Source organism: Panthera tigris, chromosome E2 (genome assembly GCF_018350195.1).
Source record: "Panthera tigris isolate Pti1 chromosome E2, P.tigris_Pti1_mat1.1, whole genome shotgun sequence".
NCBI lineage: Eukaryota > Metazoa > Chordata > Mammalia > Carnivora > Felidae > Panthera > Panthera tigris.
Window position 1 is genome coordinate 61,213,678 of NC_056674.1, and position 27,956 is coordinate 61,241,633.

A 27,956-nucleotide genomic window follows, 5' to 3' on the forward strand; every position below is an offset into this window, starting at 1 on the left:
CGCCAGAGCTCGGGCTCGCGCCAGCGCGCCGTAAGTGCGCAGGCGCGCCGGTCGTTCTCTTTTCGGCTCTTCCTTCTCCCGGTCTCCGGACGTCAGCGGCCGTTGGGTCCTATGTCGCGCCGGGCCCTCCGGAGGCTGAGGGGGGAACAGCGCGGCCAGGAGCCCCTCGGGCCCGGTGCCCTGCAGTTTGCCCTCCATGATGACGATGATGCGGAAGAAGAAGGTCCAAAGCGGGGAACAGGCGGCCGGCGCCCCCGGGGCGCAGGGAAGGAAGGCGTCTGCGTCAACAACCGGTTCGAGCTGGTGAGAAGCGGGGCTGCCTGGGGTGGGGGTGGTGGGAGGGGGTGCTGTGCCAGGCGGGTCGTGACGTCAGGGGGCGGGGCACACAGGGCTGGGCTGCGGTGGGGGCGGGGCCAGGGGCCAGTGGGTGGAGCAGGCGGTGGGGTGGGCGGGGCCACGGCGGGTTGGGCGGGGCTGTCGGGGGGGGTCAGGGCTGCGGGGTGGGCGTGGTCTTGCCGTAGAAGGGCGGGTCCGCATCACAGTGGGCGGGGCCTCACTTCCCCAGGTCTGGGCGCTGTATTTCAGGAACGAACATTGCCTACGTCAAGCTGTTGCAGGGCCATTGCTGACATTCTTGTTTACTTCTCACAACCCAGGACTTGGTGTTTTCCTCATCGCTGCGTTAGCTGCGATGGTGTTTAGCTCATCTCTGCACCCACAGCAAGTGTCTGACACAGAAATGACACCGTAGATGTGAATTGAGGAGTAAACGCCCACCGGGGTTTCTTTAGCTGGCCTCAGTCTGTACTTTGGCATGTGCGCGCATCGCCTTATTCTTGCTTCTCTGACCTCTGGCGGGTAACGTGTCTGTTTTGCTCACCTTGTATCCTCTCCTCGGTGTGCCCGAGTGGTTGAACAAACAGCAGTAGGTCTGAAGATCATGATCGGAGAAACCAGTGACTCTTTCTTGGTGTTGGGATTGCTGCTTGCTTTATGGAAAGTTGGCAAGTTAGACACCCATCATAAGATGGCGGGGCGTGTGGGGCGTGTGGGCTTCCAGTCTGGGAGATTGGTTTAGAGATTATTGACCTTCCCTCTTAAGGTGAGAGACAGCCTCACCCTGTAGTCTCTGGGGGAGTTGGGACGAAGCGCTTTCTTCATCTTCTCCAGTCTCCCTCCACTTGTTCCGATTCCGAGATGAAAAGTAACTCCTTCCCCTCTACCTGTTTCTTCTCATTTCTTTCTTCCTTTTTGGCATTTTTATCATAAAAGATTTCAGACATGTACAAAAATAAAAGTAGTATTAACCTTCACGTGCTCCTCTCCCAGCTCCCACAGTTGGAAACACGGCCGGTTGAGTCTGCCCAGTATTTCCGTCACATCACGTGTCCATAAATTTGCCACTTTTCTGACTTCTCTCAAAATACTGAAGTCTTCCTTCTCATCTCACTTGCCCACGGGCTGAAATCAACTTGTGCTGTAGGTCCAGCCATTTCCATGGACGTTTTATCTGGTTGTGCTTTCTCTTTCCCCATATCCCCAGGATTTAGCCCTTAACACCAACAGCTGCTCTTTGGAGGACATTGAACGTTGCAGGTGCTGCTGCTGCGTCATAAGATTCTCACAGTCTGGGAAGGAGACCTTGTAGTCCCCCCTGTGCAGATGACATGCTAAGTGACACTTGGAGAGTAAACCCAGGCTTTCTGACCTAAAATGTGCACCCTCAACCATGTCATGGTTTTTGTCTCTGAAGCAAAGTTAATGTTCCTGCTGAAGAAGAAAGGAGGGTAGGTGGACAGGGGGGCAGAGTGTTTGGGAGAAATGAAAAAAGTGGCAGATGCTTACCTGTGTGAATGGAGGAAAAGAATTCTGATGTGGACCTCCCCGTGACATCATGTCAGAGGGACTCAAGGTCTGTGTGTCCCCTTCCGCTTTCTGACACTGGTGTCACCAGCTCAGGTGTCCTTCCTGGTCTTGGGATTCATACCTCCAGCTCAACGTCTGCCACCCCTTAGACCTTTCACAGACATCTCAAACCCAGTGTGTCCAACTGTTAACTGCCCTTTCTGCCTCCTCCAGCCTTCTCTATCTCCGTTTTTCCTCTTGTCCACGCCAGCAACCTGAAGGTATCCCTGATCTTTCTCTCTCTCAACAGTATACGAGACCCTTCTGAAGTCCGGTAGCACCTGGGTGGGCACTGTTGCCTCTGGCCTGGATCACCGTCATCCTTCGGCCCAGTCCTTCTCTTCTTGTTCCTTTGCCACCTGTCTGAATGCAGCAGCTACAGTCAGACATACGTCTGACCTCAGCCCTCCTTTCTTCGCAACCCCCCAACGATCCCACGCTGGTCTCGTTTACCCCATGAGCTCTGCCACCTCATTTCCTTATAATCTTGCTCGCTCTGCTGTAGCCATAGTGACCTGTCCCCTTTGCTGTCTCCTCTGCCTTTAACACCTTGTATTCAGATGTCCCGTGTCTCACTTCTCCTTCCTCAGGATTTGCTCAGAGGACGCCTTCTCAGTCTTGCCTACCCTTCCTACCTGCTTTCAAAGTGGAGTGATCTGCACATTCCCATTCCCCTTCTTCTGTTCTTTCTCAGTTTTCCCTGGCAGCTATCATAGAACATACCGTACAGATTCTCTGTCGGTTCTTTCTATTTGGTGTTACTTTCCTTCCTTGCTCTCTGATGAAGTAGAAGCTTTGTGGGAACAGAGACTTTGCTGCTCCCTAACATGTCCCCACCACCCTGTGTCTGGCACCCAGGTATGCAGAAAATTTACTGCATGAATTAGCATTTCCTCTAAGCGGACCAGCATGTACTGTCTCCAGCCAGAATGTATGTACACAGGCTTTGGAGTCACAAGGACCTAGGTTTGGATCCCAGCCCCATCTCTTCATAGCTGTGAGAACGTGGACAAGATATCTAACATAAGCTTCAGTTTCCCTGTTTCTTGGCGATGATCTCACTTCATGGGATTTTCATGAGTGATAAATGAAGTAATAACGTGTGTAGCCTTTAGCCCATACTGGGCAGACGGCACTCTGCAAATGTAGGTATTAAATGAAATTGAAAACCACGGTAGGAATGTGACCTGAAGTGGTTTAGTTAGAAGCCTTTCCGGGGCACTTAGAAGTGCTCTCCTGGAGAGAGGGAAACAGAGCAGGAGACATTCTTCGTTGTTAGTTCATGGATTTATCCTCACAACTAGCCCTTGGGTGATTTTGTTGCTGTTGTTGTTGTTGTTGTTGTTGTTTTGGCTTTAGATTAGAAATCATCTCTCTCTCTTTTTTGAAATTCTGCATATAAGTGGACCGGCACATTTCAAACCTGTGTTGTTACAGGGTTAACTGTATGTGTATATGTCTCTGTTTTTATGTTCAATATAATGGTCATGCCTGGAAAGTAATTGAAATAAGCATCTAAGTTGTAAAATTAAATAAAAAACCAAACTTCTTCCAAAATAAGTTTCAGTGATTAGGCTGCTGCTGTTTGGCTGGAATAAGGACTTGAAATTGTTCAGTGATCTTTGAGTTGGTGTTCAACATGTGTCATCTTTGATATCGAGTTGATTTTGATCCTTTGTGTTTTGGTTTTTTTTAATTTTTTTTAATGTTTATTTATTTTTGAGACAGAGACAGAGCATGAACAGGGGAGGGGCAGAGAGAGAGGGAGACACAGAATCTGAAACAGGCTCCAGGCTCTGAGCTGTCAGCACAGAGCCCGACGCGGGGCTCAAACCCACGAACTGTGAGATCATGACCTGAGCCGAAGTCGGACACTCAACCGACTGAGCCACCCAGGCGCCCCACAGAAACAGTACTTTTAACGTAATTTTTCTTAGACAGTGACCATGCAAGCAGGGGAGGGACAGAGAGAGAGGGGAACAGAGGATCTGAAGGGGGCTCTGCGCTGACAGCAGTGAGCCCTATGCGGGGCTCGATCTCACAAACCACAAGATCATGACCTGGGCCAAAGTCGGACGCTCAACCGACTGAGCCCCCCAGGCGCCCCTCAACATAAATCTTGTGTCTTACAACCCAGTGATTCTACCTCTGCATACTTACCCAAGAGACTTCTGCAGAAACGCTCACACAGCAGCTTTCATCCAAACAGCCGCAGATGGGAAGACCCTGAAGCGACTTCCTCTGCCTGATGGGTAAGCTAACGTAGCGCGTCCACACAAAGGAGTACTGGTGACCAGTAATATGGGCACCAGCAGGATAAGCGTCAACACATACACTGTGTGAATGGAGCTAGACACAAAAGAAGGCATACTCTGGCTCTTTCTGCACCGAGTTCTAAGACAGGCACAGGCCATCTCTGGTGGAAGAAATCTTAGCAGTGTTTGCCAGAGTCAGCAGGAAATGTTAGTTGGAGATGGTAGGAGGCGTATATTTCTGGGGTAATGGGAGCATCTTACATCTTGGTAAGAGTGTGGGTTACATACTTACGCAGTTTCCAAAACTCATACTGTGCGTCCGTTTCAAGCCACGTAAATTATACTCCGATTCCGTGCTCCTCCCCCCAAAAAAGACGAAATTTCCACCCGGTGTTTATTGAAGTATCGATCAAGCCTAATCCCCGTGGAATAGCAGAGAATATGTGTGTAGTGAACAAGAACCTCTTGAAATTGTTACCATTTGAGACCGTGAAACTGATGAAAGTACCAGCTTTTGGATAATGAGATGTATCTCAGGATGGTGGGTGGAGAGTCCTTGAGTGCTGGTGCCTGCTGATACAAATAGCAAATGAATCATGCGCAGTTAGCAACTCTTTCCAGTAAAGAAACAAGACTGAGTATGCACATCGTTGGAGGTTTGCACGTGTGCGCACAGACCCAGAATATTTCAGGTGAAGCTTAGCTTGGCATAGAGCTTATGCATTTGAATTCCTCCGAACACCTCAAGTTTCCAGAAGGGGCTCAAAAAATAATATCTTAGTGGGGCGCCTAGCTAGGTCAGTCAGTGGAGCATGTGACTTTTGATCTTGGGGTTGTGAGTTTGAGCCCCATGCTGAGTGTAGATATTACTTAAAAATAAAATAAAAAATTCTTGGGGCACGTGGGTGGCGCAGCTGGTTGAGCGTCAAACTCTTGATTTTGGCTCAGGTCGTGATCTCACAGTAGTGAGGTCTAGCCCTGAGTCGGGCTCTGCGTTGGACACGGACCTTGCTGAAGATTCTCCCTCTCCCTCTGACCCTGCCCTGCTCTCGCGTGTGCATGCACCCTCTTTGTCTCAAAAAATTTTTTTCTTAAAAAAATTTTTTTAAGGAAGCGGACGTGACTTGAAGTAAACCAGCACCCGGCTTCACTAGAGGCATTAGGGGTAGAATTCCGTTGAATACCGGAGAAAGTGTAGGTGCCAATTCCCCAGCGCATCCCCCACTTGTTTAGAGGAAATGTCCCAGGAGGCCACGTTCTAGTTTTCTTCCTTTGCTCCAACATCCAAACCAACCAGACCACACATGGGCCTCTGGCTTCACAATGCCACCACTCAAAAGAAGGTGTCTGCAGTAGGAATCGCCACGGTATCGGCGACGCGGGGACAGAAACCGTTGTGCTAGAAGTCCAGCATTTTTGAGTCAGATATGGATTTGTAGACAGATTGGCATCACGTACTTCTGGGTTGTGTCCTTGGTAGGCTCCATTGGTAAAGAAAGCAAAACCAAAGGACCCAAAAATTTGTTCCCGTGTTCTTTTCTTTGACACTTTCCCAGCTGAGACGGTAGGCCAAAAGAGAACCATCACTGAAAAACTCACTGGCTGCGGTGTGACCTCAAGTTTAACAAGAAATTGTCTCAGGGTTGTGGGGGTTAAAACGTGTTATTTTGGGGTGCCTGGTGGTTCAGTTGGTTGAGTGTCCAGCTCCTGATTTCGGCTCAGGTCATGATCTCGCCATTCGTGGGATCCAGCCCCACGTCAGGCTTTTGCTGACGATGCTGAACCTGCTTGGGATTCTCTCTCTCCCTTTCGCTCTGCCCCTCCCCTGCTCGTGTTTTCTCTCTCAATAAATAAACAAACAAACAAATAAGTAAATAAAAAAAATAGATGTTATTTTTATTTTTTAGCTTTATATTTTTCAGAGGTTCTAAATTGAACATACAGTTTTATTTTTGTGTATTTTGTGTATTTCAGTGTACTGGATTGGGTCCATCCCATCTCATCTGGTTTATGAAGCATAGTTAGTATTCCTGCTAACCTCTTTTATCTGTTGGTTCATTGACTGGCTAAAGGGCCAGAACTTCCCCGGTAACTTGTACCCACCCCTGCCCCTGTCTCGCCTCCAGGGTGTGAGTGTTTAGTGTGTGCGGGAGTGTGTGCATGTGTAGATCCTTCCTTTTCGCTACTAGGTAAGGTTCCGTCCTGAGTTATTTTTATTATCGTGTGTTACTTTTATCAGGGAAGAGTTTCCAGGTGGGTCAGTCCTTGGGTACTGTTTCTTCTCCCAGGTTCTTGTCCTGTCTCCTACTGTAGATGAGCTACCTAGTGTCTCCAGTAGGATGAAAGAAAATGCATCGACAGAACAAATGTATATACAAATCTTTGTGCTAGGGTTCTGTTCCATAAGGGAGGTAAGTTGTAACGTTTGGGGGTTCTTCATTATGTCCCCTCTGAAGACAGAGACCCCATGGGGCCACACGGTGCCCAGCGTTCTCTGGGGTTTATTGACTAAAGTAACCGTGAACCAGAGCTGTTCAGAAGGTGAGCAGTACGGCTCTGCTAGGCACACAGACTTACGTTTCTTCCTCCTGTGACCTCAGGGTGATCCTGAACGTGTCTCCCCGCCTCCCCCCCACCCCCGCCCTGTCCTGCTCTCTTGTCTCTAACACAGGTCAGTATCACCATGGGATCTGTGACCAGGACACCCGTAACACCCTTGTTCTCTCCCATCTGTCTTCCAGATAAACATTGAGGACCTTGAGGAGGGACCAGTGCTGAATGGGGAGAGACCCGAGTGTCTGCTCACAGGGAACAGAAGGAGATCCCAGAGTGGAGGTGCAGATGCCAAGAAAGCTGGAGAAATGGCTGGCAAAGCAGCACCCCCAGAGCAGGTGTGGGGACTAGGAGGTGCCAGCCACATACACCCTCTGCTGTCGTTTTCTGGGTCCCAGTTGTCCCCACTTTTCCTTGGGACCCCTGATAAGATTTGCATGACACCCTCAAGACGAGTTGTGGGCATAGAGGAGGCCCCACACAGCGTCCCCGAGTCAAGTTTTCTTGGCACAAGAGTGGCCTCCACCCTCTGGGAGGGTCTGCTCCTCCCTCCCCAGGGGGTGTGTTTTTTGTGACTGTGTGTCTGGAGCTCTGGTCAGGTGGTCAAGACCCCGGGTGGACGTGCCTTGAAGAAGTACGTAGGTCAGGTTAGTGTTGGGGTGTGGCTGGTGTGCACGACGGCACTGCGGGAGAGGGTCCCTCAGGAGATCTTTTGCTTGTTTACTCAGTAAGTGCTTTTTGTCAGCCTACCGGGTTCTGGGGACAAGTCTGCCTTCCTGGGGCCTCTGGTCGAGAGAGCGGCAGATGAGGACAGACAAGTGCAGCTGGAGGGACCCTGACTCGTGGCGTAGAGAGGGGCACCTGCCTGAGCTTGGGGTGGTGTAGTGCTTCACGTTGCGGGGAAGGAGGTGGCCAGGTGAAGGGGCGAGAGCGATTCGGGCAGAGGCACCAAGGGTGTGGGGGAGTGCAGTGCGGGGTCCCAGTCTCCAGGGTGGCTGAGCGTGGCAGGGAGAGTGGTTGACAAAGTGAAAGATGAAGGCAGAGGGCAGGTGGGTGGATGCTTCACACCCTGTGAGCCTCTTGAGGTCCTGGGAAGCCATGAGTTCTGTCAAGAAGGAGAAACTTGGAGGGAACCAGAGTTGTGGGCCAGTGGGAGGTCTGTGTTGTCGAAGCAGGTGAGCTCACAGGACGTTCAGGGTGGGAGGGAGGGGACCCAAGCCTGTGTTCCCGTGTCCCTCTGTAGCTTGCTGCTGTAGTTGTCAGCATGTAAGATTTTATTGTCTCTTTCATTGACTAAAATGTGCTTCTTTTGTTAGTCTAATATAAGTGGCAAACTCCGAAAGAAGAAAAAGAAACAGAAAAATAAGAAAAACACTACAGGAGAAATTCTGGTATGTGCATCTGGCTGTTTCTCAGGGCAGTTCATTTTCATTTGATATTTTGATTCCTTCCCGTTAGGAATCTAACGCGGAGGTCAGGGAAGGTCACTTACCAAATCTCACTCATGTTTGTTCACTTTGTTCCTTGAGGGTCAGACCTCCCTCTGTGCTTTCTGTTTTCTGGTGACATCTGAAATGATGCTCTCTGGATGGTGCAGCCTCTGTCAGTGGACTGCCCATGTGCCCCGACCTTTCTCTAGTGCTGATGGACTGACTAATCAGATGTTGAGGTGTAAGCCTCCAGGTCCAGTCAGTTGTCAGAAAATCTGTTTTCAGTATCGCCTGCGGCCCTCATCACCTGATTCTGTGTGTCCTGAGGAGGCTGTGGCCTTCTGTGCCTGTCACTGGCAGTTACAGCCCAAGTCCCACCTGAAGAGCTTGGCGGGCACATCCGAAAGATGAGCAGTGTAGGCTTGTGACTTCGTCATTTCAGGAGTCCTTCTGGTTCTTTGATCTCGCCGATCCTGAGCTTCCTCTAACGAAGCATCTCTCCTTTTTTTCTCAATACACGTGCAGTGCGGTGTTCGGATTATACTGTCTTTCAGGAAGTAGACCCAATGGAATGCTGCTTCTTCGTACAAACCATTTTATTGTTGATCTTACATTTAAAGCAAAGTCGTGTGGTGATTAAGATGTTCTTCTGGGGCTTTTAGGAAAACGGGCTGGAAGATATTGATCGCCTCCTGGAGAGGATTGAGGATGCCAGTGGCTTGAGCCGCCCAGGCCCGCCCCCCCTGAGCTCCAAGAAGCACGTCCTATACGTGGAGCACAGGTTAGCTCCCCCCCCTCCCACCCCGCCCCGGCTGACACAGAGACTCTTTGCAAAGGGAAGGTAATATTTCAAAAAGAAGGAAACTTACTATCTTGATTTAAACGTGATGTAGGTTTATTGCCAAACATTGAGGCAACAGGGGCAGGGACAGAACGCGGGGGAGACCCCTCTGTTTCCAAGGACCCGTCACTTAGCTTTGTAGATCTCTGGGAGTGTTTTTTTCTCGGAAGGTGCTGAAGTCAGAGGTCATCCTGGGACAAGTTATTCCTGTCTTGTCCTCATAGATGCCTATGAAAAGCCTGCCCCTACTGAAGAGATTGTTGCCAGTGTTTAAAAAGCATCTCTTTTCCTGACTCAGTGAGCACACCTTGATCTAGTCGCAGGTCTGAGGCTGCTCTGATTTGGCCCCAGGACCGGCTGCCTCTGCTTCAGGTTAGCGTGGTTTTAAAGGAGGCCTGCCAGTTGTCTTCCTGCCAGAATAGTTGTTCTCTCTGCTGCGTTTTATGTGACCTTTCAGAATTCCCAGATTCAGTGTAGAAGAACTCAATTTCATTTCTGTTCGTGAAATTTTCAATTCTCTAGACACTTGAATCCAGACACAGAACTGAAAAGATATTTTGGTGCTCGAGCTGTCCTGGGGGAACAAAGGTAAGATCAACACTGGCTTCGTTCCCAAGGAGGGGATGGAGGTTCTCCAGATGGGTTAGACCCTCGGGAAGGGGGAGGGGGAGGGGGGGGGTCCTCAGGGAGGGGGAGGGAGTTTCTCCAGGTCGGTTAGACCCTGGGGGAGGTTAGGCAAAGGGCCTTACAGAAGGAAACCCTAAGGACTTCTGGTTCTGAGGGATCTGAAGGGGGCTGGGGAGAAGTTGATGTTTGACCTTTTTGATGGCCATTGGGCTCCAACCCTCACACTGAGTTTATTAGCCTGTGAGCCAGCATTTTACAGGGATTCTGGAAGTCCTAAAATTTTGAGCTTCTAGCCTTGAAATCTTGGCCAACTTCATTTTCGTTTCTTAGCAAGCAAAACCAACACGAGGTTTAGGTTCTGGGATCAGTTTGATCTTTGTTAATTTAATAGTTCTTAGTGGTAAACCCGGGAGGAAATGCTCTGCAGACCTTTCTGTGGGAGGTGTGGGTGTTCCGTTTTCCCAACGCTCCAGCACCGAGTCCGTTCTGACCAGGAGCTGCCACACCGGCAGAGGCTTTGTCTTTTCAAGTACTGTCCGTGTGTTTTCTTTTTTTTTTTTTTTTTTTTAAATTTTTTTTTTTCAACGTTTATTTATTTTTGGGACAGAGAGAGACAGAGCATGAATGGGGGAGGGACAGAGAGAGAGGGAGACACAGAATCGGAAACAGGCTCCAGGCTCTGAGCCATCAGCCCAGAGCCTGACGCGGGGCTCGAACTCACGGACCGTGAGATCGTGACCTGGCTGAAGTCGGACGCTTAACCGACTGCGCCACCCAGGCGCCCCTTTTTTTTTTTTAATTTTTTTTTTTTTTTTTTTTTTTTCCGTGTGTTTTCTAAATGTAGAATTAAATGCTTTTTATAAAAGAAAAAACTGAGGCAATTCAGAATTGTCTCCTCTGACACCCCCGAAGATAACCAGTCAGGGCAGCTTGCTGCCCCTCTCTGGGGCCCCTCAGCACACACTCCTCGTTCCCCGGAACCACAGGGCTCTGCTGGCGTCTCACACCGCATGGTTCTTCATGGTTGGATTCCAGGCACCATTTTCACGCCCGGTGCACGAGGGGACAGGTGCCGGCTTGTGTGCTGGCTGCACTCCTCCTGCATCCGTGTGGTCTCTTCTAGTGCAGCTGCACAGGAGTGGGTATTCCCCTGTGGTGTTAGCACCGAGTCTCTCCGCTGCCTTCCAAATACCTGTGTGCCTTAGCCTACCCACCGCCTGAGTGTTTCTACCTCCTCTGACCTGTCGTAGAGTTAGGGGTTTTAGATTCTGTCATAATATACACGTGGAGGACTTTTCTTGTTATTCGCTAATGGTTTTTGGTTTTATCTCTGGTGTTAGGTTATTCAGGACACAGGAGTTTCTGACTTTATGTCTTCTTGTGGAATATTGATGAAAAACATTTTCACTCAAAAATGTTCCTCTTGGGGAGCACCTGGGTGGCTCAGTTGCTTAAGCGTCCACCTCTTGATTTCAGCTCTGGTCATGACTTCACGGTTCATGAGTTTGAGCCCAGCGCCAGGCTCTGCACTGATAGTGCAGAGCCTGCTTGGGATTCTCTCTCCCTCTCCCTCTCCCTCTCCCTCTCCCTCTCCCTCTCCCTCTCCCTCTCCCTCTCCCTCTCCCTCTCCCTCTCCTTCTCTCCGCCCCCCCCCCACTTGTACTTTCTCAAAATAAAGAAACTTAAAAAATAAATACATACATAAAATGTTCCTCTTGGTCTGAACATCGTGCCTCTCCCCAGCCTAGCTCCGCTTGTTTGCATGTGCTTGACCTGTCTTTGCCGTTTTCTTCACACTTATGCCCGGTCTTGTTTCTGTGCAAATGATACTTAATGTAATTACATTTATTGTTTTTATAGTATTATTATACTTCTTAGAGTATTGATTTGTTTAAAAATTTAAGTCCCAACGAAGGCTTCCCTGAGAAGCCACGGTTCCCTCGTACCACTTGTGTGCAGACACACTCAGTGTGTTTCTGATTGTCCCTCTCCGGTGGCCGTCTCAGAACGTGCAGATGGCCTGTGCACAGCTCTTTCTCGGAAAGCTTCCTATGACAGACGCGTACGGCATACTCGCCCTCCTGCTGCTCTTGTCTCCCCCGCTGCCCCCCAGCAGAGCCTCCCCCACCTACCTCCCTGCCTCCTCTCTGTTCTGTGCGGACAGCTCACTGCAGGGCCGGGCTGTCCCTGGGCTTCCATAGACCAGGCAGTTCTGCATATCCAGTTAATTCTCCTATTTACACCCTACCAAGCTCCCGGTCAGAACTGGGCTCCGTGCTGGAGCGTCCGAAAACTTGAACACCCACACCTCCTACAGAAAGTCCTGCCAACAGGCCTTCGTGCAGAGCGTTTCTTACCGCGTCTACCGCATGATGCCAACCGCTAAGAAGTGTGAAGCAGACGAAGATCAGACTTATCCCAGGTTCTAAACCTCACGTTGGTTTTGATGCTGGTTGAGAAGCAAAAATAAACCTGGCGAAAGTTTCAGGGCCAGACACTCACTCAACATGTTAGAGGTAGTCATTTGAGTGTTCTTCAGACTATGACTGTGCTTTTGAGGCACCATGTTTTTTTCTCCTGCAGTTCTGCCTTCTTGGTGGGATAAGAAACCTGCTTTTTATCCTGTTTCTAATGCAGGCCAGATTCTTACTCATCTTTATTTTCTTAACGAAATGGTTCATATTATCGGGAAAATATACAGAATCACATACACGTGTCCACATGCCCGTTACTCAGCTCAAGAAAGAAAGCGTCAGTGATGGAGCAGAAATGCCTCCCTGCAACCACCGCTTTGTGGGGGGCGGTCTGGTACCACCGGAGACATCCCTGCCCAGCAAGGCAGGAGCCCCGGGCTGAGGGATGAGGGCAGTCTGTGGGCCACATCTCGGGGAGCTCAACCTCCCTCCCCTGCTGCCCACTGGTGCTGTCTGGCTCGTTCTCACCCAGGAGTGTGTTGGGGTCAGTGTCCTGATGCCCCCCCCACACCAGTTCTTTCCGTGGTTCCCCTTGTTCCCTTTTCACATCCTGTTCTTGCATCGCTGGCGTCTTGAGAGGCGAGGAGAGGACCCGCCTCAACACAGAGGTCTGCCCTCTGTCCTCTGTGCTCCGCCAGCGGTGCATCTGTCCAGCCCGGTCCCCAGGGAATTGCGTCCACAGGCTTGCTCTCCTCCTCATCTCTATTTTTGGTTTTCAACTTCTGTTTCCTTTTTACCTTTCTTTCCTGCCATTTTGCTAGACTCTAAAAACTTCCAGCTCTTCTTTCTGTCTCTGCTTGTTTGGTTATTTAGATCGCGGCGTTTAGTTTGGCTTGGCACTGCTGATGTTCTGTTAGTGCTGTTGCATTCTGTCCTGTCCGTGCCCTTCCCTTCCCCTCCCCTCCCCGCGGTTTTGCTCCCGAGGTCCCTCAGAGACCAGGCAGCGAAGATGAAGCCGTGACCGTGTCCGTTCTCCCCAGGCCGAGGCAACGGCAGCGTGTGTACCCCAAGTGTACGTGGTTGACGACCCCCAAGAGCACCTGGCCACGGTACACCAAACCAGGTGAGGGCCGGCACCGGGCCGCGAGGATCTGCGCCCGTTGGGCCAGGCCGCTGCTCTGTTTGTGCAGAGCCAGCGTGCGGGCGTGTGAGCGCGCGCCCTGGCCTCGTGCTGGAGGACGGAGGACCCCCCACCCCCAACACACACCAGCTGCGTGTTTTCCCAAATACGGTTCAATGCAGCTTCTGTCTACCTTTTTCTTTTTTCCTGTGAATACTGTACCACAGGAGGCAATCAAGTTCATCTTTCAAGCGTGGTATTTTATGTTCTGTTGCCATCTAATAAGTACGCGTATCTGAAGAGAAACAGCCACAGTGCAGAAAGGCTTGCTGTGTGCTTGTGGTTGACATCATGACACCAAAAGGAGGAGCATCCTAGAGCCCTTGGGCCGGTCGGGCGGGACAGAGGGGAGGGGCCGGGGTGCCCACTGTGATGGGAGCGTGTGACAGCCACGCCCTGCTTCTGTGTCTCTGGGGTTCTGCATGATTCCTGTGTGCTGGCAGCGAGGACACCCCCACTTAGCTAGCAGAAGCCCCCGAGCCACTTTGAACAGACAAAGCTCCTGGCTCTGTGGCGGGGCCGTCAGAAGGGACTGAGTCGAGGGTAGCCTGGAACCACTCACCTGTTCTGTGGAGGTAAGTGGTTCCTCAGAAGAAACTGGGCCTCTACCCAACACGTGGTACAAAGAGAAAGGCCGTCCACTCGTGGGGTGTAGATCGCCGTCGCTTCAGAGGCCTGGCTGCAGCCCCTGCACGGTCTCCCATGCCCTCCTGGATCTGGGCTCTGACCGCTGTTTAGGCCCAGCCAGATGCCATGGGGGTGGCACCGTGTGTGTCCTCACGTTTGTTGTCCTGGGACATTTATGATCGATCCACACCCCCGGGGGCGGGGGGGACATCTTCCTAGGAAAGGCGTAGATGGGACGTGGTGCCGGTGTGGACCAAGCCGTGGGCGGTCAGCCCCAGGCATCCTGGGAGAGCAAACACTGTGACAGGGACTCATGCTGGGTGCATGCAGAAATTCCTGTCCAGGAACACCACGGGGCCTGACGCTGCACTCTCCCCAGGTCTGTCGATGCGGCTGCTGGAGTCCAAGAGAGGCCTCTCCTTCTTTGCGTTTGAGCACAGTGAGGAGTACCAGCAGACACAGCACAAGTTCCTGGCCGCCGTGGAGTCTATGGAGCCCAACAACATCGTGGTGCGTGTGTCCCCACGAGAGGGTCCGCGCCAGCCCACGCCCTCCCCACAGTTACCCAGGGTGCCCCGGGCGTGGGGCCCAGCCTGTGTCACTCCGCCCAGAAGCACCTTGCCCTCCCGGGCTCCTCTCACCTCCAGTATACGCCCGGGTCATGGGGGCTGAGGGCCACGGCAGGATGCTTCCGAGGACTCGCCTCATCTTCCAAGGGCTGCTTGTGTGGGGGGGTGGCAGAGGGTAAAGATGGGGGTCCCGGGGCACAGAGGTCCCGGTTCCCACCACAGGCCTGGTTTTGAGCTTGGTTTGAGGTGAGGGTATCGTGGATGCCACCGCTGGCAAAATTGTCACAAGGTTTACGTGCCTGAGAGAAAGGCCTGCCTGGGGCCGGGGCCTCGCCGGCTGCTGTCCAGGGGCACCACCTGCTGCCCCATCAGTGTCCCCCTCCTCGCAGGTTCTGCTCCAGACCAGCCCGTACCACGTTGACTCGCTCCTGCAGCTCAGCGACGCTTGCCGCTTTCAGGAGGATCAGGAGATGGCCCGAGACCTCGTAGGTAAGGGGGCGCGTGGGCACCCCACCCTGCCGTTCCTCCGCACCCGCACACGCCTTCGCTGGCGGAGCACAGGCGTTGTATAAAGTGATGGCGGGGACACAGGGTTTGCCAGGGTATCTTTTCAACAGCGGCTTTCCTGAGGTACGGTTCATAGACCATACGATGCTGCCGTTGATGGCATATGACTCGCTGGTGTTTAGGTTCTGGCAGAGTTGTACAGCTTTGTCACCACCGATTCTAGGTCATTTACGTGACCTCTAAAAGAACGCTTGCCCGTCACCTGACGCCTCCCCACCCCCAGCCCCTGGCCACCCGGTGCGCTTCCTGTTTCTGTGCATTTGCCTGTTCCGGACATTGCCTGTGAGTGGAATCCTGTGACTCACATCTTCAGAGTTCCCCTCTCGTACGGCCAAGTGATGCTCCATAGTGTGGATAGACCCATGTTTTGTGTGCCTGCCGGCATGTGGGGGACGCTCGGCGCGTTTCCACTTCCTGGATCACGTGAACAAGCTGCTGTGGTCGTGTGCCTGTGGGTGTTGTGAGCACGTGTGCTTGTATACAACCCTGGGGCCGACAAGTGGTCTCTGGGTGAAGCAAATGCACAGAGTGGCTTCGGTGATCCCCAGGGTCACATCTGTGGCGCGCCGCCTTTTCCCAAACCCTCGCCGTGTGACCTCCTCCCTCTGAGAGCTTTCTCTGTGAGCCGGGGGGGGGGGGGGGGGTGAGGTTGCACTTGCCACACGGTGGCCCCGACCCCCTCCCCTGGTGTTTGTGTGGCCTGCAGAGAGAGCGCTCTACAGCATGGAGTGTGCCTTTCATCCCTTGTTCAGTCTCACCAGCGGGACCTGCCGGCTGGATTACCGCAGACCCGAGAACAGGTGGGTTTCTCGGTGACAGGTGTGTCGAAGCTGTCCTGCGACGGGAGATGGCAGAGGACTGTCCCTGAGGCGTCCCACCTGCCAGCTCACACTGGGGCACCTCACTGTGTACAACCTGAATGCAGGATGGCTGGGCTCACGGACGCACCGATTGGGCCAGCCTGGGGTTACTTCTGTCTTTTTACAAGTGAGTCTGATAAGCGACTCCACTATGTTGGGGGCTGTAATTGTGTTTCCCTTGTATGTTTGGACAATAGGATCTGTGCCACATGAGTTTAGAATGCTTTGGAATGCTTTGCGGGCAGCCATACCTTCCAGTTCCTAAGCCAGTTAGCTGCTTGCTCTTGGCTTGATCCTGTTCCCGGTGTTAACCGGTCATGATTGGGCGCCAGTCTTCTCGCCAAGCCCCACTCTGGCACCAGCCCTCACTAATGGAGCCGGGACAGCCACAGTGGCTTCCCTGTTGACCTCACCCCCTGGCTTCTTGCCCTCATGGGGCTGCAGGGGGCGGGGCGGGGGGGGAGGGTCCTCTGTTGCCTGGTGCCCTCGCCCTCGCGGCCTCCAGCGTCTGTGGTCATCTCCAGCACTGGATGCCCTCCGCACCTTGGTAGTCATCCTGGGCATGCGGACCCCGACTGCACAGATTGTCTGGTTTTGTTTGTGTCAGTCTTGTCTCTCCAGTTAAGTTCTTAGTTCCCAGAAACAGGTCATAAAATACTAACATCCACAGGCAGGGTGTTGGTTATTGATGCAAATAACAGCCTACCAGGATGATTCAAGTCCCAAAACTGGATGCATCCAGCAGCAGTGCCCCTAGCAACTGTTGAGGTTTGAGGGCAAATTAAGGTGGTAATTACAGTAGGAGACGTTGACCTGTCCTCTGAAGCGAACAGCAGGAAACAAAAAACACGATGGTTGCAACTCCCAGGCAAGCTGGTTTTTCTCCACACGGACACACACGTAACCGCAAACAACAAGCAGAGCGTCACCTTCTCTGCAGACACAGGAACACTTGCGAACACTCGCGGTGATTAGGCCGCGCAGGAAATGGCCAGCGCGGCCAAGGAGCAGAGGGCAGCGGTGGTGCTGGACAAGGCTTCCGGGCAGTGCGGCTCTGGCGGCTGCCGCTCTGGCTCACGAGGAGCTGTCTTGGATCTAGGAGCTTCTACCTGGCCCTCTACAAGCAGATGAGCTTCCTGGAGAAGCGCGGCTGTCCCCGCACGGCGCTGGAGTTCTGCAAGCTCATCCTGAGGTGGGTGCCTGCCTCTGGCGCCCGTGTGCTCGCGGCCTGGGCCCGTGGATGTCCACGCCGGCCCACTCTGCCCCTTGTCTCCCTTCGCCTCCCCCCCCCACTCCCCGGGCCGCCTCCGGAAGCCTGGAGCCGGACGAGGACCCTCTGTGCATGCTGCTGCTCATCGACCACCTGGCCTTGCGAGCGCGCAACTACGACTACCTGATCCGCCTCTTCCAGGAGTGGGAGGTAGGCGCGCGTGTGTGCCGTGATGCGGGGCCAGATCCCCCCCACCCCGCTTTTCTCCGTCCGGGGTCTGTGCACCCCAGGGCGGTTCCGCGAAGCAGTGGGGAGGCTCTGGCCACACCCCGCGTGCTCCTCCCTTTTTGTCTCCACTGCCGCCCGTTTCCCCTGCAGACGGGCTCTGCCTCCAGCCTGACGTTGAGGCTGAGACTGGGCACGAGACCTTCATAGTGATTTCGTGCGGAAGTGATGCTATTTTAGGAATTTGGGTTGAATAGAACATTAGTAAACGTTAACTTCACCTGTTTTCCTTTTAATTTGGCTGCTAGAGAACGAGTGTTCCTGTTGGGCATCGCTGTCCTGGGGATGTGTGAACCTGACCACCTTTAGGGGGCGGGGGTGGCGGGCAGGGAATCGACAGCTTACCTTCTTGATCTCCGAGCTGGAATCCGTTGTCACCACGCGTTCGTGTGCGATTGAAAAATGACAACGTAGATCATTTGAATTGTGTCGCTTGGCAACTTGGCCGAGGAGTCCCGCCTCTGGGGATCTAGTTTACAGAAGTTCCTGGAGCACCCCCATCCCCCCACAACAGGGCTGAGGAAGAAAGGTTATATAACCGTGGAGACCACGGTCCCATTTTAGCGGAGGAAACGGCACGTCACGTGTTGTCTGTTCCCTACCCATGTGGAGAAAGGCAAGGAAAGTGCTCGGCCACGAGAGCAGACTTGATCGGGTCCTGGCAGCAGGAGAGACATTCTTCGTTGCCGCCCGGCTCGCTCAGTTTTCCGCTGTGACAGAGCACAGGCTGGCTGCTTTCAGAGCCGAGCCCGTCACAAGGGCGGGCATCTGGCTGTGACCCCACCTGACTCCGCTTCCCCCCAGGCCCCTCCTCTCATCCATCCCAGGCAGTTTTCTACCCTCCCAGGGGCTTTTGCTTGTTTTCTGCCCCGAGGAAGCCCCCAGACGTAACACAAAATTCTCGTTTATGCCAAGTGACGAGATGCCAGCACGACACTCGTGTTCATCACGGGCGCATCCGGTGACTTTGGAGCAGCCGTGGGTCTTGAGTCTTTTGTCTTTGGCACAGTAGAGCTCCAGGTTTTGTTTTTCCGCCCCTTTCAGGCTCATCGAAACCTGTCTCAGCTCCCGAATTTTGCCTTCTCTGTGCCGTTGGCCTATTTTCTGCTGAGTCAGCAAGCAGACCTCCCTGAGCAGGAGCTCAGCTCTGCGAGGGAACAGGCCTCTCTCCTGATCCGACAGGCGCTCACCATGTTCCCTGGAGGTGGGTGCGGCGGGGCCGCAGCGCGCACACTCCACTGACAGAAGGGCGTGTCTTCAGGGCCTTTGGACAAGGCGTAGTTACAGTTCAAAAGCAGAAAATGAGTCAGAAGCGACTTTGGCGTTCAGGTGTCTTGGGGCTTCAGGATAAGTTTCTGATATTGACTGTTTGAGAAAAACTTACTTTCTGAAGGTGTGGTGTTTTCTTTTTTTAAAGTTTCTTTTTAAGAGAGAAAAAGAGACAGCACGAGCGGGGGAGGGGCAGAGAGAGAGGGAGACACAGAATCCAAAGCAGGCTCCAGGCTCCGAGCTGTCGGCACAGAGCCCGACGCGGGGCTCAAACCCACAAACCGTGAGATCATGACCTGAGCCGAAGGTGGACGCTTGACCGACTGACCCACCCAGGCGCCACCGTGTGGTATTTTCTTTTTTTTTTTTTTTTAAATTTTTTTTCAACGTTTTTTATTTATTTTTGGGACAGAGAGAGACAGAGCATGAACGGGGGAGGGGCAGAGAGAGAGGGAGACACAGAATCGGAAACAGGCTCCAGGCTCCGAGCCATCAGCCCAGAGCCTGACGCGGGGCTCGAACTCACGGACCGCAAGATCGTGACCTGGCTGAAGTCGGACGCTTAACCGACTGCGCCACCCAGGCGCCCCACCGTGTGGTATTTTCTAGAGAGAGAAGTGAGCTGCTGGATCTTAGCAGAACGTGCAGGAGGGGCCCGGCTTTATGTTCTTGTCCTCAAATCCCATCTTTCACTGGGTTGAATAACTCGGAGACAGGGTTGTCCTGGGATTGCCCAGAGAACCTCCAGGCATCCTAGAGTAGTGGGCTGGTGTCTGTGTGGAGACAGAGCTGTGTGGTCTGTCAGGGTCCCGCTGGAGTGCAGTCCTCCTACCACGTGCATTTTCACAGAGGGCCGAGTCCCGGGGACGGGCTGTGGGGACTTATGCACGCTGTCCCCACAGCCCCCAGCTGGAGGAGCAGCCCAGGCTCTTGAGGTGACCCCTTAACCTCAGTGAGCCTGCTGCGTCCCAGGCCGGGAGAGGAGGTGGGTGACCAGGGTCCCCGCTCCTGGGGCTCACATCCTTGGGCGGGGAGAGTGGCAGGTAGTACTAGGTGCTGGGGAGAACACAGAGCAGGAGGTCTAAAACAAGCATGGTGAAGGTCTGAGGAGGCAGCCAGGGCAGGGCTGAGGCCCACGTTACTCGGGGCGCCCACTGGACAGTGTTCTCAAGCTCTGCCTGTGTGTCCAGGCCCCGCCCCACTCCATCCGTGCTCACACGGGGCTGCCTGGCCAGGCCGTAGGACAACCGACCCTTCCCCGTCAAGGTGCGTGAAGTTATGAGGCGAGGCCCTTCGTGGGCCCCGGCTGTTTGTGTGGGATCGGGGTGTGAGCCGCCTGTAAAGTCACTCGGAAGACAGGGTTCTCCAGGTGACCTCCTGTGTGGGGAAGCCACCGCTGCTCAGGGAGAGAGACAGGCTCTGCCCCAGGCCTGAACCCTGCAGGCCGGCCTCCCCACCAGCCTGCGGAGGGAGACTGTGATGTCAGTGGTTAGAACGCCTTGTGCGTGTGCCTGGGGGGCACGGGTGCAACCCCTCAGATGCAGACCGGGCCACTGGGAAGGCAGCAGGACGCACGACCCCCTCCAAGGTGGCAGAGGCTGGTGTGGGTAGACTGGCCTCACCCTGGTGTCACCGTGCCCATGGGGGCCCTGCTTTCTCTGCAGCCCTCCTCCCTTTGCTCGAGTACTGCAGCGTGCGGCCAGATGCCGCTGTCGCCACTCACAGCTTTTTCGGACCGGACGCTGAGATAAGGTAAAGACCGACGGGCCCTGGGAGGACAGTGCCCACCTGTGTGTGAGTCGTGGGGGCGCTCCTGGCGGCAGACCCTGGGAGTCTGGCTGTCACTGCTCTCTCCCCGCTACTGGGAGGGGCCTGGCAGGTGCTCTCTGCTAGAGACTGGCGGCTGGGCTGTTCTCCCGCTTGGGTGGCCGGGTCCCGGGTCCAGGTGGGGCATCGCCTCGAGGGTCAGGCACAGAGCTGGCCGGTGCGTGAGCAGCCTGCAGCCTAGAGCACAAGCCTTCCTGGTGAGGAGTGAGCAGGGCACGGGGCCCACTGTGCCCGCAGCTGCTGGGTGGGGTTAGTATCATTACACTTCTTAGCGTGGTTCATGCGTCTGCATGGCACGTGCTACGTTTTCCAAATTTCTCATTAGAAAACGACAGAAAAACGTGCAGTGTGGGAGCCAGCCACCCTCAGACCCTGTTTGTGAACCACAGCGGTTCTTCCGGCGTCTCTGTGCGTGCATGTACATGTTCCTTTTCTATTTTAGGTTGCTATTAAAAAACTCATACTTTTTTATTTATTTTTTTTAATATATTTAAAAATAAATATTTTGAGAGAGTGAGAGACAGAATCTGAAGCAGGCTCCAGGTTCTGAGCTGTCAGCACAACGAGTGTGACGTGGGGCTCGAACCCACAAACTGTGAGATCGCGACCTGAGCTGAAGTCGGACATTCAACCGACTGAGCCACTCAGGCTCCCCAAAGAACTTGTGCTTCTTAAAATTTTTTTTTTTTCAACGTTTTTTATTTATTTTTGGGACAGAGAGAGACAGAGCATGAACGGGGGAGGGGCAGAGAGAGAGGGAGACACAGAATCGGAAACAGGCTCCAGGCTCCGAGCCATCAGTCCAGAGCCTGACGCGGGGCTCGAACTCACGGACCGCGAGATCGTGACCTGGCTGAAGTCGGACATTCAACCGACTGAGCCACTCAGGCTCCCCAAAGAACTTGTGCTTCTTAAAAAACACGTACCCTGGATAGAAGTAACCGCTGTGTGTGCCCCCGCCCCACTCCGGGTGATTGCCTGCCCCGGTCGGCAGCCCTCCGGGCGGTCTCCTGTCACCCCCGGCTGCTGGACGGGGCCGGACGCTGCCCATAGGCGCCGGCGGGTGCACGCAGGCCTCGCCCTGGTGGAGTCTGCTCACGGGCTCCGCTCTCCCGCAGCCAGCCCCCTGCCCTGAGCCAGCTGGTGAGCCTGTACCTCGGAAGGTCGCACTTCCTCTGGAAGGAGCCGGCCACCATGAGCTGGCTGGAGGAGAACGTCCGCGAGGTTCTGCGGGCGGTGGACTCCGGGGACCCTGCGGTGGAAGCATGTGAGAGCAGGTGGGCTTGGGGCCAGGGGTGACAGGGCGGCAGGTGGCCTCAGGATCCTCGTGGGACGAGGCCCACCTGCTCGGGTGCTGCCATCACAAACGGGGCAGCAGGGCCGGTGCGGGCTCCATTCCACGTGCTGCCGCTTTATTCCCGGCCCTAGGCGGAAGGTGCTGTACCAGCGTGCGCCCAGAAACATCCACCGCCACGTGGTCCTGTCTGAGGTCAAGGAAGCCGTTGCCGCCCTCCCCCCGGTAAGGCAGAGGGGCTGGGGGTGGGAGCTTTGTCACATGCCGGGCCCTTCCCCTCACAGCCAGGGATTTGAGGGGTGGAGCTGTGACCTCACAGGGCTCAGAGCAGTGACCCAGCCATTCGGGGCCCTGGAGCCTGCGTCCCGTAGCGCTAAAGTGGGGCTCCTGACACAAGTGACCATATGATTCTGTCCCTTCCCTACAGCGCACACACTTTTGCCCACGGGTGTTCTCTGTAGCCCTCTGAGCGGGCAGAGTGAGTGTCCCCGTGGAAGAAAGGCTCTCCCTGCCCGTTCACCCCGTGGCTTAGGACGGTACGCATAGCCTCGCGGCCGGGGACCGTTTCTGTCTGACTGATGGACTCTTAGCAGAGAGGCCGGTCCGGGCTGGAATTGGCTGCAAGTCTGCAGAGGGGAAGGCAGGGGCTCACGGCAGTTCTGTTTCCCTTTGAAGGATGTGACCACGCAGTCTGTGATGGGCTTTGACCCTCTGCCTCCTTTGGACACCATCTACTCCTACGTCAGACCAGAGAGGTACCTCTCCGCCTCCTGCTTTGCTCCTTTGCTTGTACAGCTCTGAGGTCAGTGCTTTAGGGCTCACTGCCTCCCGCAGACACAGGCCTGCAGAGGACCGTGTGGTTTGGGGTCGCGGGTCAGCTTTGCCAGGCGTGTTCTTTCACTTGTTTGTTGACAGCAGGAGCATTTTTTGGTCAGCTTCTAGAGCAGGTGTTGGAGGTAACAGTGGGAAGCAAGAGTAAGGCATTCCCTGTGTCCTCATGGAGTGTTCACAGGGCAGTGGGGAAACATGTTCGTTACGGAATCGAGGCTTAAATGTGGAGTCAAAACTGCAGTGAGAAACTTGTGGTGCACGTGACTCTCAGAGAAGGCCGTGGTCATTGCTGTGTGAAGGAATAATAGACCTTCGACAAGTAAAGGGGGAGGGAATGTCGCTGGTACATGAGAAGAGTCAGCGCGTGCAAAGGCCCTGTGCAAGGAGCGCGGCACAGGGCACATTCCAAGAAGTAAAGAAGACCCACACAGCCAAGCCAGGAGGGCTGCAGTGAGAGCACAGCGGAGCCCAAGTCTACAGTGGATTTGTGGACAGTGGTTAGCCTTGAATCGTGGACTAGCTTCTTTTTTCTCTCCTCTAGTCTTTAAAGCTGAGTGATTGACTTACCAAGAGCCTTGAGCACAGTCTTGTAGATCTGGAAGTCACAGACAGATTTGCCCATTTCGGGAAAGCATGTGGTTTCCAGATCTCAGCAGAGCACGTTATGTAGGATGAAGGATTTTTTTTTTTTTTTTAATGTTTAATTTTGAGAGAGGGAGAGAGACAGACAGACAGACAGACAGACAGTGCAAGCAGGGGAGGGGCAGAGAGAGAGGGAGACACAGAATCCAAAGCAGGCTCCAGGCTCTGAGCCGTCAGCACAGAGCCCGACCTGGGGCTCGAACTCACGGACTGTGAGATCATGACCTGAGCCGAAGTCAGACGCTTAACCGACTGAGCCACCCAGGCGCCCCTGAAGGACTTTTTCTTAACTGAATTGTGCTAAAACAGTTAGACTACGTGCTTCTAGGGAAATAGTTCCCAGTTGAATTTATAAGTAGAGTAAGACGACAGTCAGGAATTTGTGACACTGGAAGGTTCAGAAAGAAAGCGGACTGGCTGGACATTGTAGCCCCGACCTGAGGAGTGGCCGAAGGGCTCTGCCCAGCAGAGGCTGCCGGTCCTTAAAAGTCCAGCTGGAGCTGCTTACAGCATGGCGTCTTCTCAGGGGGGCACTCTCCAGCACACCCTGGAATCTTCCCTTGATGTGACCCCTTTGCACCCCTGCACAGCTCTCCTGAAGAGTGACCCTCCTCCCTGCTCAGCTCAACCAGCCGGGTCCTGCAGGGCCCACCGCCTCTGGACGCCATTCCCCGTGAGGCCTAAGCAGCCCTCACCGGTACCTCTGGGGGCCCACTGCCCACCCAGAGCTGAGCAGGAGTCTTGGTGGTCCAACCCCGTGTCCCAGCTGGGGCTCGGGCTGCCTTCCTGTCCCTCCCCTCCCTCGGGGGCACTTTCTGACCTTCCTTCCTCCTCTTCTAGGCTGAGTCCTGTCAGCCATGGAAACACAATTGCCCTCTTCTTCCGGTCGTTGCTGCCCAACTACACCATGGAGGTACGTGGGCACGTGTCGGCCGGGTGGGTTCAGGCAGGGCCACTGGTTGTGCACGGGTAGAGAGGCTTGCTGGAGCCAGCGGCCAGCCTGCTCGGGAGGCTGGGACGTGCCCGCCTGACCATAACCACCACCTCGGCCCCTCCACCGGACGCGGCTCCCTGACCCCGCGCTGGGGCCTGGTCTTGTCAGACACGCGCGTTTGGGTCTGGGAGCTTCCTCTTCTCGACGGGGTCCTGGGCAGGCCGGGTTGGGAGCACTGGGCCTCAGGGCCCAGGACAACCCCTGCTCAGACGAGTCTCCTTGCCACAGGGGGAGAGGCTGGAGGCTGGAGGGGCTGGGGGTCTGAACCACAACCAAGGCTTGAACAGGCTGATGCTGGCCGTGCGAGACATGATGGCCAACTTTCACTTCCACGACGTGGAGGCGGCTCGTGAGGACAACCCCGAGGGGGACGGGGAGTGGGACTAAGCCCGCGTAGATGCCGCACCCCAACGCTGTACAATTATGTTCCTGATTGCTGTTCTGGTCGGAATTGGCCGGTTCCCTGGAGTAGAAATGCTGATGTGTTGTCCGCCTTCCTCCTTTGTGTCTCCTATAAATGTGAGTGGGTTACGCTGTGTGTGGCCTGGGCTCTTCTTTTCCGGGGCTGGGGTCAGTGCCCATTGTGAGGCAGGTGGGTCCTGGATCCGCACAGCCCCCGAGGTTTCCCAGGAGAGAACATGACCCACGGTCACACACAGCCACGCCCAGGCTCCGTGTGAGCTCTCTCCGTTGCCACCCTGCCCCTCCACGATTTGGGGCACAGAGTAGAGACGAGGTCCCACAGGCTTCAGTGCAGCGTCCCTGCTGAGAACGCCCCGGTGTTTGACCCGACCCCCCCCTCCCCCCGCCCCGGGAGCGTGGAACAGGCTGGCTGGGAGCCGGAGGGGCTGACACCGGAGTCCTTGGGCTGGGCTCCACAGGTGTGGAATCTGTTCACGCAGACAGAGTGGTTTTATTAGGACACTTCAGGGCAGCCCCGAGCTGGAGGGAGGCTGAGACGCAGGCTTTGGAAAGGCTGTCCTGGCCGCTCTGGAGAACGTACGTGGCGGAGACTAGGGGGCATTTGATTAGGAGTGAGCACAGCATGGGGGAGGGCTCATCACCGGGGCGAGTCCTGGCCCTGGCCCGCCTGACAGCTTGCTACCAAATAGGGCTGCCTCTGACTCAGGAGCCTGATTGGCTGTGGGAGGGCCAAGGGCGCTGAGCTGGGCGCTCTCGGCTGCTGGGTGCCCTCCCAGCCCTGATCCCCACCCTTGTAGGCAGCAGACAAGGCGGGTGGGCGGGGTGCTGCTGGCGTGCTCTGGGTGGGCCAGGATCGGTGTCTTCTGAGCCCTGGTCCGGAGGCCTGCCTCCTAGGAAGTCCCTCTTCCTAGGAAGTGTTCTTCCTGGCCTCACTGTGCAGTCACCTGTTGGGGACATCCGTGAGGTTATCCTGTCAGGAGTTCCCAGCATCTGTGGGTGAACAGAAGCCTCTGCTTTGAACACCCCTGGCCAGGGCATGTGTCCCACAGATGTGTTGGTGTCTGTTAGCTACTACCCATTTTTCATTCCTTGTCCCCATAACTGGATTCGGTAGGTGGGATTGAGTGTGAGATCATCCCAGCCTGTCCTGGGTGCACAGGTCTCCTGTTAGGGTGTCCTGCGGTAAGCTTCAGCCTATAGGACAAGAGTCTACTGGGTTCCTCCACGAAGGGGTTTGTTCTCTGAAAATGACAGGCAAGCAAGGAGAACTTGGCACCCTGCCTCTTCCAGCCTTAAATACATCCAGATGGGGAGGTGATGTCCAGAGCTGCAGCAGCCATTTTGCAACCAGGAGTCGGTGACCTCCAAAATGAAGAGCCAGTGTCCTAGGGGTAGTGAAGCAGAGAGAGGCTGGCCCCAGCCCGTGATGAAACTGCTCACCTCTGGGCCTGCTGTCCTGAGAGACTAACAGCTCATCAGTGCTCAGCCAGGCTGGTTGGGTTTAGGTTATTACTTGCAGTTCTTTGTTTCTATTGGAGACAAGAAGACAGCCAGGTCTCACGTCTGAACATCTGCTCTAAGACTCGACCTGCCACCCCGTGTCCAGGTGAGCGTGAATCGGCTCCTCCCGGGGCTGATGCGTTGTGCCCTCTCCCACCAAGCCAGACCCTACCTCAGGGTCTCTGGCGCGGACACTGCAGGGTGGGCGCAGAAGCCATTCCCCTCCCTGAGTTCAAAGAACCCACTGTGACCCAGGCCTGAGCCAGGCCTTCCCGAGATCCTCCCCCCTCCCCGTGTCCGGAGTCAGGGGGACCGGGCCGCACGCCCCACATGTCTGCTCATGCGGCCGTGTCCCCCGGCTGGCCCTCGGGGGGTAACGTCTGTGAAGGAAGCAGGGCCTGGGCCCGGTGGTCAGTGACCCCTACCTCCTGCTGTGGCCACGGCTCGGCTCAGGCATCCCACCGGACTTTGCACCCCAGCCCCCACACGGAGCTCCTCGACCCATCGAATGCCCGCGTGTTGTCGGCCTGCGTGCGCCTGGCACTGCGCTTGGTGCTGGGGACACGACGACCAAGGGGTTCCCGCTCTTAACAGCCTCCTCACGTGTGGGTCAGGCACGTCTCATGTTGACACGTGCTCTGAGGGGACAGTTGTGTCCACCACCTGTCCCCTGGCCGTCCCTCAGTTTCCCTTAGGGGCACTGGAGGTCGGAGTTGCTGTAAGAGGCCTTGGGGATTATCTGTGATTTCCTTTAGACCCTTCCCCTCACAACCATAACTAATCATAACGCTGACTGTCTCCCTCCCGTGAAGTCCTCAACAGGCACATCAGAACCAGATGGGGAGTCTCGAGGCCTCACCAGGAAGAAGACTGGTTGTCCGCCAGAGGCTGTCCAGTTCTCAGGCCCTTTGAAGTCTCAGGCCGGGGGTGGGTGGGGGTGGGGAGGGCGTGTCCACCTCAAAGGCCTCATTTGTGGAGCTGGAAACACTAACAGCCCTGAAGTGTGACGGCACAGAGGCGGGGGACGAGGCTGCTCCCACGACAGGCTCTTGGTTGGTGCCCCCAGATGTGGAGGGTGGTCAAGAAGCTGGTCCCTGGTGATGGACAGCCGCAGTGTGAGTCCTGGGACCACCCCCACCGGCCGTGGCACCACCCTGTGGTCCTGGGAGCCTTTGCTCCCTTGGGAGTTCTCCATCAGGCTGAGAGAGTGGGAGGTGGAGTCCACAGAAGGCATAAAGCTGGGGCGGGGTGGGGGGGGGCGGTTGGTGTGTTCCATCGTGTGCCTGGTTCCGGGGGGGTTTGGGCTTTTCGTCTTCTACGGTGGGGGGGGGGGGGGGGCGGTGCTCGTGCCAGAAACAGACACGTGCGTTGCTAGGCGTTGCCCCGCGGGAGCCCTTCCCTGTGTCCACCAGAAGACGGGACAGGAACGCCTCGCGGGTCTCGGGAGACGTCCAGGGTGCTCTGTACGCCAAGGACCGCCGCTCGCACCCGCACGGGTGTCTGAGCGCGAAGCAGGGGAAAGCAGGAAAGCACACGCAGAATTCACTGACGGTCGGGGGGGGGCTCCCAGGGCAGGGGGGATGCCGCAAGGGTTCTGGTGCAGTTCGTGTTTGATGGATGGATCTGGGTGCTGCTTTCCTGGCTGTGTGGAGGTTGGGGCACCCACTCACCTGCACTTTTTATAATTGTGTACTTTTTATGTATGAGGTACTTCAATAAAGAGCACAAACCAAAGGGGGTAAAAGAGCTTTGTGAGTTGTGTGAGGAGTAATACAAGCGGGTACTAACGTGTGGTCACACGTGTGGGCACTGCCATCAGAGGCCACCTGGCTTCAACGGGAATGTCAGATACG

The 27,956-nt window shown here is 55.1% G+C and overlaps 1 protein-coding gene and 1 long non-coding RNA gene across 5 annotated transcripts; one reads left to right on the plus strand and one right to left on the minus strand.

Annotated features, from left to right (window-relative positions):
• On the plus strand, window positions 1–27,362 carry TCF25 (transcription factor 25). 4 transcript variants are annotated; one of them, XR_006211716.1, is made up of 19 exons: window positions 1–303; window positions 6,902–7,051; window positions 8,030–8,104; window positions 8,806–8,924; window positions 9,507–9,572; window positions 13,066–13,148; window positions 14,212–14,342; window positions 14,791–14,890; window positions 15,675–15,768; window positions 16,928–17,020; window positions 17,143–17,248; window positions 18,368–18,527; window positions 20,257–20,344; window positions 21,538–21,696; window positions 21,848–21,938; window positions 22,389–22,468; window positions 24,027–24,099; window positions 24,409–24,699; window positions 25,894–26,131. XR_006211716.1 is itself a non-coding variant. In XM_042968292.1 (19 exons), exons 1-18 carry the CDS (start codon window positions 112–114, stop codon window positions 26,168–26,170), a joined length of 1,884 nt encoding a protein of 627 aa, XP_042824226.1. In that variant the 5' UTR covers window positions 1–111; the 3' UTR covers window positions 26,171–26,209; window positions 26,916–27,359. The 4 variants fall into 4 exon arrangements, 3 of the variants coding, with proteins under 3 accessions (XP_042824226.1, XP_042824225.1, XP_042824224.1); XM_042968292.1 differs by lacking the exons at window positions 24,409–24,699; window positions 25,894–26,131 and adding exons at window positions 26,147–26,209; window positions 26,916–27,359; XM_042968291.1 differs by lacking the exons at window positions 24,409–24,699; window positions 25,894–26,131 and adding an exon at window positions 26,147–27,362.
• Window positions 9,470–13,446, minus strand: LOC122234028. The gene is made up of 3 exons (XR_006211717.1): window positions 13,339–13,446; window positions 11,313–11,426; window positions 9,470–9,558 (listed from the first exon to the last, which is right to left on the minus strand). It is a non-coding gene; the product is annotated as an uncharacterized LOC122234028 (long non-coding RNA).
• Window positions 27,363–27,956: the final 594 nt, after the last annotated feature.

What these genes read in the sequence shown, in the direction of transcription:
- TCF25 (XM_042968290.1), top strand. Translation starts at nt 112, where the DNA reads ATGTCGCGCCGGGCCCTCCGGAGGCTGAGGGGGGAACAGCGCGGCCAG. An exon ending in TTCTGCAAGCTCATCCTGAG is followed by an intron (nt 17,021 to 17,142) that starts GTGGGTGCCTGC and finishes CGCCTCCGGAAG; the next exon opens with CCTGGAGCCGGACGAGGACC. An exon ending in GGACCGGACGCTGAGATAAG is followed by an intron (nt 20,345 to 21,537) that starts GTAAAGACCGAC and finishes GCTCTCCCGCAG; the next exon opens with CCAGCCCCCTGCCCTGAGCC.